This window comes from Neltuma alba, unplaced genomic scaffold, assembly GCF_004799145.2.
Source record: "Neltuma alba isolate B1F8T4 unplaced genomic scaffold, ASM479914v2 tig00006629_pilon, whole genome shotgun sequence".
NCBI classification, from domain to species: domain Eukaryota; kingdom Viridiplantae; phylum Streptophyta; class Magnoliopsida; order Fabales; family Fabaceae; genus Neltuma; species Neltuma alba.
Window position 1 is genome coordinate 1201 of NW_021634520.1, and position 15977 is coordinate 17177.

A 15977-nucleotide genomic window follows, 5' to 3' on the forward strand; every position below is an offset into this window, starting at 1 on the left:
TCCTATGATTGTGATTCAATTGCATAAGTGGGGACAAAGTTGTATCAAGTTAATTTTAGGAACTGTGTTACAATGAAGTCAATTAGCAAACATTGTCATTTTTTTTCCTAACAATCAACATCAAATTAATTTTTGGAGAAATATTTTTCAACTCTGCATTAATGGTTAACTTAATAAATGCGACATTACACCCGTTGAAAACATAACACCATAACGGAGGTTTTGATTGTTATTAGTATTGGCCAATCAAACACGGAGGTATTTAAAAGCCTTAATTTTTTAATCATTTCTAAATAGATACTCCCTCCGTACCATATCGCAAAATTTAAATTTGGTTTGATAAGATTAGCAGTGTCTGAACATTAAATATGTTTTTATAAATTTTATTCCTAATTAATTTTTTATCATCTCTCATCATCTTTTGTCATACTACATTCTTTTTCATCCTGTATCTCATCATCAATATTTTTCTCTCTTATTTGCTTCTCTATTAAATAGGAAAAACAAGGTTCATTTTTACATATTTACTCTTTTAAACTAATTTTAACTATTTTTTAAATTGTACAATTTAGTTATAAAGATTTTATAAAAAGAACCAATGGGAGTATATGTTTGAAGAATCTTCATATGTAGCCAAAAAAAAAAACTAGCAATTAATTCACACTTATCAATAAAAACAGTTAAAAATATTAAATTTATTATAAAATTCAAATAATTTGCAACATTATCTTTATTAACTACATTAAACTCTAACATTATACTCCTTTCGTTCCTTATTATAAGAGACATTTGATGCTTATGGCATGTTCTTATATATAAGAGACACTTAAAAGTTATCTCTACTTTTTTGTGTTGATTTCCTATTTTATCCATATTTATTGTCTCCAACTCACACTCTCTCTCCATTCCCCTTCTCTTTCTTTCAATAATTTAATTGTTCTCTCTCATACTCTCTCTTCTTATTAATAAGGGCATTTTTGGAAAAGAAATTATATTTTTTACATATTAATTGTTATTAACTAATTTTAACTGCTTTTTTAATCAATATAATTCGGTTATTCGTCTCTTATAATAAAGAACGGAGGAAGTATTAATTTATACTAATTCTCATTACTCTTATTAAATGTAGACATATATGAAAAAAATATTTAATGTTCATTGAAACTATCAAAGGACTTTTGTGAAAAATACTAAAACTACTTCCTAAAAAGTGTCTTATAATAAGAACAGTAGAGAAAATAAGCTTTATTTCTAATTTTCTATTAACAATATGAATTTTCCCGGGCAAAATGTAATCATCACGGAGTGAAGTCAAAATGGCACGTTGACCAATATATAATTACTATATCTATATTTCATAACAAAAAGACCAAGATACAACACGAGGGAGTAAGATGAATGAATCATTTCATTCATTAGCCAAAAAATGCTATAAAAAACAAATAATATGCTATGAGTAATACTATCATTATTTACATAATTAAATTTGGAATTTAAGAGAGGCAACAAGCGAGCACATATTTCCGACAATGATTTCAATCATACAGTGGCAATCTGACATAGATTTATAAACAAAAAATAGAATACTGTGAAATGCACTCTCACAAGAATGACAACCAGCCTTTTATAAAATTACATAATTGTGCCAGTTTCACTTTGTGTGCTTTTTCCTACCCATACGAAAGTTTGGCAAAAATCTTGCTATATAATAGGGGAAACCAAAGAATCTAACAAAATTTTGACAATCTTTCTTCCCTTCCGATTTATCTGCCTGTGAACTGAGGTGGCTCAAATAAGTTTTCCCCTCATATACGTAAGAAAGTTGCTGCCACAGAAGAACACTCAGTCCTATTTGCACGGAAAAGCTCGAAAAAAACAGATAGACAAGAACAAGTCCCCTTGTGGGTAGAAGCAGAACAGATCTGAGGAGAGCAGAAATAATTTCATTCATGGCTCTCCAAACCATATCTCTTCTAGTAATCCCTTTGAGGCCCCCAAGGGAGGAGTATTTCACAGATGGCCATATGAGAAAGCTTGCATATGCAGACATGATTGAAACATATAGGGTACTGACCACAGCCGAAATAAGGAAGGCAATGAAGTCACGGTGATTAGCTGCGCCAACACAGTTCCCAATCTGCGAAAGGTTACAAAACCAATTACCAATAAAGCTTTCAGATTCCTCCTCATAAAGAAAATTTGCAGCCTAGCCATGGTGTTATTGATAATAGAATGAATACCAAAAGCATCCACTTCGTCAGAGTTGACAGGCAATGGCAATCAAACACCATTTTTCATACAAGTACAGAACTATCTTCAGCTGTGTGGGACACGCAGAACAACACTTACACGACATGTTGGTAACAAATGCATCCAACAAGCTTATGGACATGCCAGAAAAAAATATTATACTTTCAGCGAGAGCACAGTTTGGACACGACTGATTCCATATCCAGGAGAACAATCAAGAAAAAAGATAGTTATAGACATGAAGCCCCACCAAGATTACATTATTAAAATTCTTTTCTAATGTTCTTCATTGTACATTTGAATAATACAATTTAATATCTCTATTTTAGTACATTTCATTATACAAATTAAAGGGTGGGGTACATTAAACATATTAAAATGCTGATTTGGCTTTCTCTTTGAATACACACGTATACACACTAATTAGTGGCATGTGAGAAACTGTCGCATGAGCATGCTTCACTGAGTTAAAAAGGTCGCCTACACACACTACAATCGGGCAACAAATCCCACCACGATCTGGAAGTAGTCCATCAAGAATAGTTCTCACCCCTTCAATTGTGGATAGAAGCAGAACTATTCCCACCTTTCCTTACTTCTTTATATTACTAGAATCAGCCCTTTTAATTTTTATCCCAAAATGTCAGCCTGGACAATAGCTGTCTGTTAACTGAAATGAGCGAAAAATTACCCTTTGTTGACATACACTACATAAAGAAACACTATTTCTAGCAAATAAAACAAAAAGCAATTCTCGTGATTGTCTTTAAGGGGATGTTTGGATAGAAACCAAACCATGGTTTCAGAAGTGCTTTTACGGATTACGAAGTAAATATGTGGAGGAGATTACCTCGTTTTGCGAAAAAGTGATTCTGAAACCTAGGTTTTGGTTTTGCCAAACACCCCCTAAGTATTTCAAAATTTACAAAAATTCAAGTTTGTTATGATGGAAAAGATGTCATTCCAGAAAAGAGCATGCAAATAGTATTTGGAAGTCTAGAGAACTTGAGGCTGTTGTGTATGGAAGTTTAGAGCTTTGCAAAATCCTTTATTGGAAGATCATTAACAGAAAGATTGGGAGCTGAAATTTGATAGCTGATTAAATGAGGTTTCTGTTGAATTCTTGTGAACCAATTCTTTTCTTCTTATTCTTCTCTAATATAAGTACCGTTTACCTAGCAATAAAACACCCCAAAATCATTCTCTTTGCTTTCTGAAATCAGGACTCTGACAAAACCATATTCTTGCTTATCAAAACCACTAGTTCTCGAATGTCTTCGACTCCCTTAATTCACACCTTAGTACTCACAAAATCCTTGTTCTGCTGAGTCCTAAATTCAGCAGGTAAATACTCCAATAACAGTTATCCTTCCCGTATTCAAAACTCCAAACTCATAATAGAACCCCAAGTCTATTGCTTGCACACTTCCCCTTTGTCACTGCAAATGCCTACCAAAGGTGACAACACGAAGATGCCAAAGTCACTGCTACATGTTATGTAATCATTCATTTGTTCTTTACATAAGATTTCATTCATTTCTTACAAAGGCAGTTGGTGTATCATATGTTTTCATCATTGAAAGATAGGCCCAACAAACTGAGGGGGGAAAAAAATAGAAGAACAGATATAACTCAAGATTATACAGAAGGCTTCCAGTATACAACAAAATTCCAACTGAAGTAACATTTAATTCTAATAATCTATTTGACAGGTTAAACTAAACAATATATTAATAGGTCAAAAGTTGTATGGTCAAAGATGCCACACATGGTGTATATCATTGTCCAGAAGATTTCAGGGAATGTGCCACAGATTATGAAATTTCAACATTCAAGAAATGATGAAAACTTACAAAGGGACAGTGATGATCCATGTCCAGAATACACTTTTCACAAGAACGGCAATGATGAGTTCCAGGTGCCTTTGGTTTTGAGCAGTAGTGACAGAAAGTGTAGTTTTCAAGGTCCCCTTTCCCAACAGTAGGGTAGCTTCCCCACAATATATTTGGGGGTGTGCCTGCACACTTAAATGCCGCCAGGCTGAAAAAGGAAATCGTGGATATGGACAAGATTGCTGTTATAATGCAGTGAGTAATCCCAGAAAGACTGAATGTAAGGAGAAAGGGATAAACTGCCCACACTCCTCCAACTGCATCAGAAAACAAAAGAACGTTATAATAAGTACAGAATAGTTCTCTCAACAGTTCATTTTTGAGAGCAAGTGTTGAAAGTATTCATTTTGTTAATATAAAATACTTATCTCCATCTAGAGTGGATAACAGAAAAGCATATTACTCAAGAACATCAGACACATTGTGGAGTGGACCATGAGATTGCCATATGAATATAAGTAAGGAACATCCTATCTTTTAAGTTATTATTGCATCCTGACAGATGTATCTAATACAACAATAATGCCGATAAGCTAGTATACTTAAGCATCCATAGTCAGACATTCCACCAGGAGACACACAGATAAGTTTAGCCACCGAGAACAAAGTGGTCAAATGCAAGGGTGGCATCAGAATTGGTTTAAACAAGAGAATAATGGCGTACTCACCAATCTCCGAGCCAAATCTTAATCAAAGTTACCTAATTCATGATGTGTTGTGGTACAGAGTATATCACTTTATATAATTAGCAATACTACGGATATGCTTCGTTGACACAATTTGGACCATTTAACCCACATACTTATGATATCATAATTCATATACCAATACACAATGTAAAATCTACAGGAAGCTCATTATTCATAAGTCATGAACGACTCACCTCACACTAGTACACTCTGCGTGAGCATAAAGCCCACTATCTAGTTATTTTAATACTTAAAGTAAGACATATCCCATACCCATTATGAATTAGGTAAGATACATCTAGCAGAGTACTTTTCTTTTGCAAATGCATTTGATCTTCTCCTGTACCTTCAAAACATCCCCTTTTCAACAAGTACTTTTAGACACATTCAACCTAATGAAATTAAAAGAAGCAGAACTAAATCATGGCTAGTCATAATAAATAATCTTTTATAACAATTTCCATCCAGTAGACTGACTAGGAACTGCAGGAAGTTAATAGTTTCCTATCGAGGTGGCGCATTTGTTCACCCACTACTATTGGTCCATCAACAATTTGGTCAGAACAATTTGCTCTTTAATATAATTATCCTTGCAGCATTAATTGATCTCTAACAAGGAACCAACACCCATCTTAATTTTCTCAATATAACTTCTGAAAGGAAAGGAAAAATCATTCAACTGGACAAAAATTTAATGACAAGTTCTCAAGAACAAATGTGTATGAGCAATAAGAACAAAAAAATATTTTGGGGGGTTGCGATGAATTTTGGGCGGAACCAAGGATGATTGGATGAATAAGAATTCTGATCAAACATGACAACAGATAACAGAAAGTAAAAGAAAAACTGCACCAGCATCAATAGTGGCTTACATATCACAAAGAGCATAAACAAGATGACAATAGGAACAACACATCGATCACGAAGTCGTCTCCATTTAAAGCACTTGTTTTCATGTTTTTGTTTGTTTTGATTTGTTATGGCCCCACACCAGGCACATTTGAAAACAGATGTACAAGATGGAAGTAGTAGGCGCAGTCCACATCCCCAGCAAGTTGTCTCGTAATTGTCCGTAACCGCAGTCACATATTGCTCCTAAATTTGACTTTTATATGAGCAACCAAGGAAGCTACAAAATTTTCAAACTGTAAAAAATAGCAAGCAATAACATACATGAAGTTATCTATGTACTATAAAAGACTGAATCATAGTGGGCACATAACAAACTACACAAGCATCCAAAACTATATTATTTTCCCCCTTTTTTATTTTGAAGAAATAGGAAGTGAAAGTTCATAAACAAAGCATGCATTGTGGGGGGAAAAATCTTCTTTTCCTTCTCAACAATAATGCACAAACCACTAAGCAAAAACTCAATGTCTAAAAGCAATCATGATGAAATCTCAAGAGACAACTTCTCAGCAGATTTAGCTCTATTCACAATCCATTCTCCTTGTTGAGTAACTAAAAACAGAACTGTCCTTACCTAGATAGTGAAGTCCCAGTTTTTAAGTTCACTGATAAACATGAAAGAGAAAGCCATGTCACTGTGGTGGCTACTAGGAATTTTGTCATGTAAGAAGCCATTGTAACTTTATTTATAATATAACACAGAAAGTTATATAAACTTCGTTTATCCTTTATCTCTAAGAATAAAAAAAATTCTATTTATTCTGAAGTTTCTAGCTATCTTCATTTGACTTCGTTTCCACTGTAAATTTAACATGCTTTAACCGCGTACCTGCACAGGCACAAATGTCCAACTGCAATTTTACATGTACTATTCTACCCGTTAAAATGTAGCATTCCTACCGAAAAGCATGTGAATATCAGCTTTCTGTTTCCTTGAGAAAAAAAGGTAAAAATGAATACAATTGCTTTGGGTTGTACCATGGCACTGAACTAATTTCAAAACCCAAGTTTATTACTTGGATACAAAAAATTCCAAAAACCCCACATAAACACACTAAATTCGAAAAATTTATAACGGCAACCAAAGGATACCCATTCCCCAGAAGAAATTCTATAAACACTTAAATAAAAGCAAACACAGGGATGACAGGCGCATTACACTGCGAGAACATGCGAATCAGAGCTGGATAATGCAAGCAGGAAATATCATATATGGAGGAAATCGAATATAGAACAAAATTTTCAGTAAGCGAATAAAGACGCTTGCCTCGGAGGATCTAATGGCTTCCGGCGTCCTCAATAAGTCATCGTTGGAGGTCCCTTCCACCATTTTCTCCTCCCTTTATTTCTATGTGTCTAAATCAGAATGCTATTTGCTTGTATTTCTTTTTTCTTTTTTCTTCTGAGTGTTTCTGTGTTGATTAGTTGGCTCAATGCTTTCCTGCCAATTCGCCAATCGGCAAGGAAAAACTAGGAGCAATTGTTTGTTGTTTGACCTCTGGAAATGGACTACGGAGAGAGAAACCTGGAAATGGGTGAAGGGGACGGAGAGAGAGTGGACGCGAAGGAAAGACAAGCGAATGAGAAGGAAAACTCAAAGCCGGCCATATTGGGCCTCCTCTGTTGGGTTGGGTCGCAACGCCGAGCCCAGACCTGGCCTTGTTGGTCCATATGTTAATCAGGCCCGCGTACTCTTCGGTGTTTTCGGTGCAAAATCCACTTTTCTCTATCATTGGGATATAAACTGTATTGTTGATAATTTATAAATAATATTTTTTTAAAAAGTTCATAAATGTTTTAATAGATACTCCTCCGGTTCTAAATGTAAGGCCCTTATTATGTAGGACCGGAGGAATATTTTGATTATTGATTACAGGATTTATCCATGAAAAGAATGCCAAAAAAAAGAGGAAAATACAAAGTCTTGAAAATGTGGATAAGCATAATAAAATGAGAGTCAACAAAAATTGATCTAGGTGATAAGAAATCAGTTTATAACTTACAAAGTTATGAATTCAAATTGCAGGTTGGGTTGAGAAAAATAAATACCAAAATATGTAAAAATGGTTAACTCATCTTATATTCCAATCCATATGGTTTGGGCTTTGCTCATGAACGTCTTAAAAATTAAAAAAAAAAAAAAGAAATAAAGAAAACTATGGGTACCTTAAGAATGGTTTTCTTTTTCTCATTTGGTCATCCACGGACCATGACAGCCTGAGGAGTGTCTTTAACCTTCCTTTTTTTTTTTTGGTTTTCTGGTCATTCTGACCGTTGACTGGTGGCCGATCCTGCAGAATCTTGCATTGACCTGAATCTCCCATAGTACCAAGAGAAAAATCACGTATCGCAATGGACAGAAAAGTCCATCCAACTCACAGCCTTCACGATTATTTCCACTATGAATAAGACATCGAAAATTCTAGTTTGGCCACTGGTGAAAAACAAGTCAAACTCATTAAGTAGTCTTCGTGCCTCTGGAAAATTGGCCTCGTGCGGATGCTGGCATGCCATGTGCCCATGCAGCAAGTAGAACTGAGCATGATTTTGAAATTAAAAAATGATCTTGTTGAAATAAAAAAGTGCATTAATATATGTGTGAAAAGTCACCAACATCGACTGTATTATAATTTGTTTAAGATGGTTTTACTTTTATACTCCTGTGTGTTTGTAAAAGATTTTAAATTCGGATTTTATTGCTAAGTAAACGTTGCGTCTCTCAAGTCTCAATTGTTTTTTTTTCCCTCCCTCCTTTAGTCTAGATTTGCAGCATTAAATTCGATTGCATCTCAAGAAATGGGGTTGTGGAGAAAGGAAACTGCGAGCGAAGCAAAGAAGCGGCTATGGCTAGCAGGACCAATGATTTCTGCGGGCTTTTTTATGTACATTTTACAAGTGATTTCGCTGATTTTGGTGGGTCATCTCGGAGAATTGCCTCTATCCAGTGCTTCAATGGCTACTTCGTTTTTCAATGCCACTGGTTTTACAGTGTTGATGCGTTCGTAGTGTTTCTTCTCTGCCTCTGTGATAAACACATGCAAATTATCAGAAGTTGAGTTATGAGACTTAGGATCTGCCTTTTCCCGCAAGATCTAACATCCCACTTATCTAAGTTGATTACTAAGTCTTTGATATTATGCTTTTTAAGAGCTTGAGTGATTTCTTGGAAGTTTCGACTGTCATTTCATGATATTGCGATCCTTCAGTTTTGTTTTCTCAAAATTTAACATTTCATGTAATCAAAGTCCATTGCTTTACGCTTTAATGCCTTTTTTCTAATGATCAAACTGTGGTAAGGGATCTAAACATCCTGAATACCAACCATAGAATTTCATTGTCTCTTGCTTTCCTCAACCTTTCAGTTTTTCATCAATTTTAAGAGCCTTTACACATACTCAAAATCTGCTTTGTTCAATGCTTTTAGAGGGGAATGGCGAGTGCCTTAGACACATTTTGTGGTCAATCATATGGAGCAGAGCAATATCACATGCTTGGCATTTATATGCAGAGAGGCATGTTGGTAATCTTACTTGTTGATATAGTCCAGACCATTACTTTGGCTAACTTGAGACCTATTCTAGTTTTATTGCATCAAGACCACAATATTTCAAAAGAAGCCGGAGTATTTGCTCATCACATGATTCCAAGCCTTTTTGCTTTTGGTCTTCTTCAGTGCAACATTAAATTCCTTCAAAACCAGAGCATAGTCTTTCCTCTGGTTCTCACTACTGGAATCACAAGCTTAATACACATCCTTTTCTGTTGGGTGTTGGTTCTAAAAGCTGGCCTTGGAATCAAAGGAGCTGCCATCGCATTTTCCATTTCAAATTGGATTAATTTGTTGTTGCTAGCACTTTATATCAAGTACTCTTCTTCATGCAAGAGGACTTGGACGGGGCTTTTCAAGAGAATCCTTTCATAACATCCCGCAGTTTTTCAGACTTGCTCTTCCTTCAGCTCTCATGGTCTGGCATGATTCTTATTTTTGAGGCATCGTTCATTCCCCAAAGGATCCAATATATTGGTTCATCTTTATTTTTTCTTCACCATTAGATAAAATGTTTTGCAAGGACTCAATTGCTATCTACTTTTCTCAGGAATAGATAATGTTATGATTGTTGTTGACAAGTTTTTCTTTTTTTTTTGGTTTTTGGTGTAACAGATTAGAATCATGGATGTTTGAATTGATGGTGATCCTGCCTGGTACTTTTCCTAATCCAAAACTGCAAACTTTGGTTTCTTCTATATGGTAAGTTTTTCTGTGAGAAGCCATGCTCTAGTTAGTACTAAATTCTTTATGGCATCTGCACAGACAACACACATATTCCTTATGGATTTTGAACTCCTTCTGCAGTTTTAATACATCTGGTATGTTTTGGATGTTGCCCTTTGGAATGGGGTTGCTGCAAGGTCAGTGGTTTCTTGCTAAAAATTTATGCCTTTTTTTTATTATGCAAAACAACCCCAGTGGAAGTTTATATAGCTTTTAGTATGACAAGGATTAATTTGATCCTAGTTTGGACTTTGACAAGTTTTATTATGCATCTCAACTCTAACAGTATAAGAATATCAAACGAACTAGGGGCTGGCTCTCCAAAAGCTGCACAATTAGCACTTAAAGTCACCTTATTCATGGCTGTCATAGTGGGAGCTTTTGAGTTTTCTTTGCTGATGCTATGAAGAAATATTTGGGGTGGAATATTTACCAATGTACATGAAGTAGTGAGACATGTTGCATCCGTTCTGCCAATTGTGGCCAGGTGCAACCTTCATGGATTCAATTCAAACTGTACTCTCAGGTACTGACATCTGCTCATTAAACTGAGTGTAAAATGTGCATATCACTTATTTTTAATCCTCAAATGGAGAAGGAATAAGAGCCAAAGATCACATGGTACGATTACATACTGCATTTGTATTAGTCATATGTCTGTGGCCTATGTTTCTCTGTGCATGTGAACTTCACCATTGACAAGTAATTGGCAATATTTTTGTAAATAAGGTGTTGCAAGAGGGTGTGGTTGGCAGAAAGTTGGTGCACTTGTGAATCTTTATACATATTATCTTGTGGGTGTTCCGTTTGCTGTAGTCTTTTCTATTGCCCTCCACATGAAAGTAAAAGTAAGGTTCCATCCATCTCCTGGTGTAAAACACTTTCAATTGAAGCTACTTGTTTTGAATAATATTGGTTTGTTCTACAAATAGGGTCTCTGGATAGGTATGGCAGTAACACTTGTTGTGCAAGCGGTATGTCTTCTTGTCATAACCATGTGCACTAACTGGGAGAAAGAAGCAAGGCATCCTCTTATCATCAATTTGGCATTATATGGTGAGCTGAGATGCTAACAAAATCATTCATTTTCTAGGTTAAGAATGCTGCAGTAAGGGTACAAGGTCCAGGGGTCCCGCAGTAATGAAAATGTCACTAATTGATGGAGCTGTAATTCTGAAAGTCAGGATTTTAACATATGAAATAAAGATTGCTAAGGTATGCAACCAAAAAAAAAAAGGCTCAACTACGATGCACATTGTAACAGAGAAAATACTGTCTATTGACTAAAAGTTCGGCAGTGCACCTAGACAGACTATGACAGGAGTGCTTAGAACATTTAACTGACTCAATATTGGCTCCTTGAACAACTGAAATTGTAACCTTTAGTCTAATGGCTCTTGTACTAGAATATTCATTTTGGGCCAAAGGCCTTGTAGGTGGCATAGATACTTTTCTACAAGTGAAAGGTCATAGGTTTGATCTTGCTTGTAATATCAGGCTATTAGTACCTGCCCCATTAATTTAGAAGAAAAGAATATTCATTTTGGATGCTGAAAATCTAGATCTAATTTTTCTTTTCAGATGTGATATGCAGAATCAAAAGAGGGATCAAAAATTAGTTAGCATAGTTTACATGAATTTTATAATAAAACAAATCTGGCAGGATAGTGAAAATATATCATCATAAAAGTAACATAAAGTACATATTCAATTTCCCTATAGCAGTTATTTTCTCATTTGCCATCAGTATGGCATAATACACAGATATTCACAAACCAAAGGTTGTGTGTACATATTAAGTATATTGAAATGAAATATGACTAAGCAATAGTTATTAATCTATAACTACGTTATCTTACTATTTTATTTGCAACCATGTTCATATATCCAAAAGACAAGCATACTTCAAGTCGAGACATTTATTTTGTTTTTATTTAATATCGTTTTGACTTTTTCTTCAAAAGAAAAGGAAAAAAAAAAGAAGAAAAGAAAAAGCATTTACTTTGTGCTTTTACTAAGATTAGAGTAATAAGAGAAAAAGTGCTTACGTATGATGATATGAAAATGATCTAAAGTAAATCCAATTACAAGGAATATGACAGAAATCTAAACAGAACAAGCATAAGTGTCAAGCATGGATATCCATACGCTGGAAGAAATTGGAATGCTATTTGCATCTCTTTTCTTCTTCTTCTAAGTGTCCTATGCATTTTTTTTTCCCTTCATATGCACAGATATCTTCCTATTAGAAATAATTATGTTCGAGACACGGACACTGAATCTCAATTCACCACAGTATAAGAAATTAAACTCTTTCATTAGTCCTAACTCTTGTTGGTCTTGAGTGTCTCTGTGTTGATCAGTAGGCTCACTGCTGCCAATTCGCCAATTGGCAGGGGAAAGCTAGAGCAGTTGTTTGTTTGACCTCTGAAAATGGACCTCAATGCAGTTCTTATTGGGCCTCCTCTGTTGGGTTGGGTCGCAGCGTCAAGCCCATGCCTTTCCTTGTTGACCCATATCTTAACCTGGCCGATGTGCTCTTTGGTTTTTTCAGCCTGCAGATCCGCCTGCCTTTATCTCTATAATTGAGACACCAGAAGTAATACTACTTCCGGTCATAATTATAAAAACTAGTTGACTAATTTGAGAATATTAAATAAAGAAGTTAAATTAGTTATTTATAATAAATATGTGTTGTCTTTCATAAAATATCCTTACTAATTAAATGTGTTGGTTATAACTACTATTGTTAAGAGGATTATTTTGAAAAAAAAATATAAATATGAGAGACAAAGTGGATTAGAGTCTTATATTTAGAATCAAAATAAAATTCAAATAAGGTCTTATATTAAGAACCGGAAGTAGTATTTTATTATCAATTTTATACATTTTTGTCACTGTATTAAATAAATTAAACATGGGCTTAACGTAGTTTGAGAAATAACTTCTGAATAGTATAATCTAGGAAAAAAATTTATATTATATATAAAATAGGTAGATTATTATTCAGGAACATATTTTCGATTGAAAATTAGTTCATCCATAAAAGACTAAAAATAAGATTTGTCAGTCCGTGAAAATTTATTACATGACTTTCGGGCATAGATATACATAAAGCCATGAATGTGATTATAAAGCTGCTTGTGCAGATTTTGGCTTCTGATAAGAGCACTGAACCGCATCAGACGCAGACAGCATTTAACACGTACCAACCTTCTTGGACCAGAAACCCTAATTTATCATTCCCTCCAATGCTTAATATAAAAACAACTTAATTAATTTAGGTAAATTAAGTATGCCAAATAAATCAGTTAATTATATCGCCCTGAAACTTCTCTATTATATAGTTTATAAATTCCGTCAATTAATTTGGATAAAAATAAAAAGATAAAAAAGTAAAAAGAATTAAAATTTTATATTTATAATCAAATATAAACCAGACCCTGACCAGCTCCAATATTAACTATTAAGAATCGCAGATAGAGTATTATGCTAAAACTAGACACCATAAATCCTCCTAAAGTTTTCAAATCATCGTGATCTAAGAACAAAATTTATGATAGTTGTGATTAGACAGTGATTTAATTATTCCTTAATATAAGAATTAGTTTGACATTCAATTTGGTTCTAAATATAAAATTCTAATTCACTTTGTTTCTCATATTTATTTATTTATTTTAAAATAATCCCTATAATAGTTTCACATGTTAAATATTTCATCAAATAATAATTTTAATCAATACACATAATTTGGAGCATGCATATGCATTTATTTACTGAAGCAATATATGCTTCTCACTTGAGGGCCCAATATAATATATATTACCTCCTTTTTTTTTTTAATATAAGGATTACTTTGACATTCAATTTGATCATAAATATAATATTTTAATTTATTTTGTCTCTCATATTTATTTATTTTCAAAATAATTCTTATAACAGTTACACATAATAAATATTCTATTAAAAAATAGTTCTAACTAATATACATAGTTCGCAAAAGTATTCTATTAACATATATTTATTATTTCTTTATTTTTTTAGATTAATTAATTAACTTTTATATTAGGTGTCAAGTATCACATTGTACTGAACAAATCCAAGCTATATATAATGATCCTGCGGCAAAATTGAGGCAGGCACAGAGGAGGCACAGATGAATGAGCTGTATGATGGTGATGGGTTTTGAGACATGAGGAAAATGAAAGGCATTTTCCACAAAAGAAAACAGGACCACCTAAGAAATTAATTAATTATATGAGCTTGTAATATGATTGATTATATCCTCTCTGAGGAGGATATGTTCAAATGAATGAAAATACATAAAAGACAACATTTAATTAATTTGCTGCTGCAGAATATGTTTTTGTGCGTTAGAATAATAAAGCCCATATATATAGCTAGCTTCATCAATAAATATATACATTGTGATCGTAGGCCTGTTTTTTACTGCTTATTAGTTATTATCAGGGTTCTGAATTAATTTAGTGCCAATAATCATCATCTTGGACCACACAACTCAGATCAATACTGTCCATGCAGCTTGGTTTTCGTCAACTGTAATTTTACGTATTCAGTATTTTCTCAAAAGGAAATAATGGATGCTTCAAGCGTCTGATTTGAATTTGATCCAGTATGGTGGGAGGGGGAAGAAGAAGAGCCAGCTTCAAATGCACCTTGTTCATGTGCATAATTGATTTCTATAACAGGAGTCTATGTATGTTGATATTATGATTAATATTATCTTTATGTCCATCAATTTTGACTTTTTTTTTTTTTTATGTTTGTCATTAAAATTTGGAAGCAGTGATATCAAATTTCATAACTCAAAACCACATCAAAACTAGTGTTTACTTTAAACCGTATAGTATTGATATTTTCTTTTATATTACATCCGATTTTTAATATAAGAATTTGATAACTAATTTACGAAGATGTGACTTTTACTAAAATATCATTGTTAATTATGTACTTTAGAGTTACTTATTAATGAAAATTCCTTAATATATGTAATTACTATAGGATACTTAGGAAGAAATTTATAAATATTCAAAACAAAATGAATTAAGATTTTATATTTAAAATCAAATTGAATTACTAACTAATTTTTGTATTAAGGACTGGAGGTGGTATGTTTTTTAAATCAATGTTGAAAATGGTGGCTTCGGATTCTCAGGAAGACCCACGACTGACATCTTTATAAATTTTGGAGCCATGATGTGTTATTTTCACCAGTAGATTGGATGTGGACGGATCTCAAGAACTGATGAACTTTAGGAGTTTAGGTGCATGTGTGTTTGTGGGGGAGATGATGAACTTTTCTTTGGATTTACTTCTCTACTTTTGGTCCTTCCTCAAATCATAGTAGAGAGGACTATATAGTACGAAGAGGCATTAATAATTATTTGTATCATTTGTATAGTCAAGTCTCCTTACACACAGAACAAAGTGGTTTTGTTTTGTTTATGAAGCAAATTGATTGGTACCATTTGCTTGGGTACAAAGCATATACGGATTTGTCTAGATCATCCAAATCAATTTTGTTTTTAGGCAAGTATAGCTTGTGGGCAGGGATCGAATCCTGTTAAAGGCCACCATTAGGTGGCTACCATGTCGTTACGCCACATAGGCGCTGGCCAAATCAAATTTAAATGACCGGCATCCGATTGTTATTATTATGTTATATATATTTATATTTAAGCTACAATACTGTTTTAAAATTTTAAAAATGTCACTTTAATAAACAAAATGACATATTGATCAGATAGCACATGAGATTTTAAAGATAAAACTACCTATGAGCATTTTTTTTTAAAAAAAAAGGAAAGGTAGGCATTTCATAACAATGCTAACATCCTCTAGTCTTTTTCACAATTTGGATAGTTTCATTTATAATTACTTTTAATCATTTCAAAACTTAGGAGGAATTTAAGAAGGGGATACGTTTTTAAGCCATTTCCT

General features: G+C 33.7%; 1 protein-coding gene and 1 pseudogene across 1 annotated transcript; one reads left to right on the top strand and one right to left on the bottom strand.

Moving 5' to 3' along the window:
- Window positions 1–1533: 1533 nt before the first annotated feature.
- On the bottom strand, window positions 1534–7283 carry LOC114750741 (protein S-acyltransferase 11). The gene is made up of 4 exons (XM_028939345.1): window positions 7011–7283; window positions 5704–5926; window positions 4104–4399; window positions 1534–2137 (listed from the first exon to the last, which is right to left on the bottom strand). The coding sequence occupies exons 1-4, from the start codon at window positions 7071–7073 to the stop codon at window positions 1652–1654; spliced, it is 1068 nt and encodes a 355-aa protein (XP_028795178.1). The 5' UTR covers window positions 7074–7283; the 3' UTR covers window positions 1534–1651.
- A 1256-nt stretch (window positions 7284–8539) lies between these two features.
- On the top strand, window positions 8540–11089 carry LOC114750743 (protein DETOXIFICATION 16-like; annotated as a pseudogene).
- Window positions 11090–15977: the final 4888 nt, after the last annotated feature.

Bases quoted from the DNA above. Each gene is read 5' to 3' on its own strand.
- LOC114750741 (XM_028939345.1), bottom strand. From the start codon at position 7,073: ATGGTGGAAGGGACCTCCAACGATGACTTATTGAGGACGCCGGAAGCC. The intron at 5,927-7,010 runs GCAAGCGTCTTT...AGTCAAATTTAG, and splicing joins AAGCCATTAGATCCTCCGAG to GAGCAATATGTGACTGCGGT. The intron at 2,138-4,103 runs GTAAGTTTTCAT...AACCTTTCGCAG, and splicing joins TGGATCATCACTGTCCCTTT to ATTGGGAACTGTGTTGGCGC.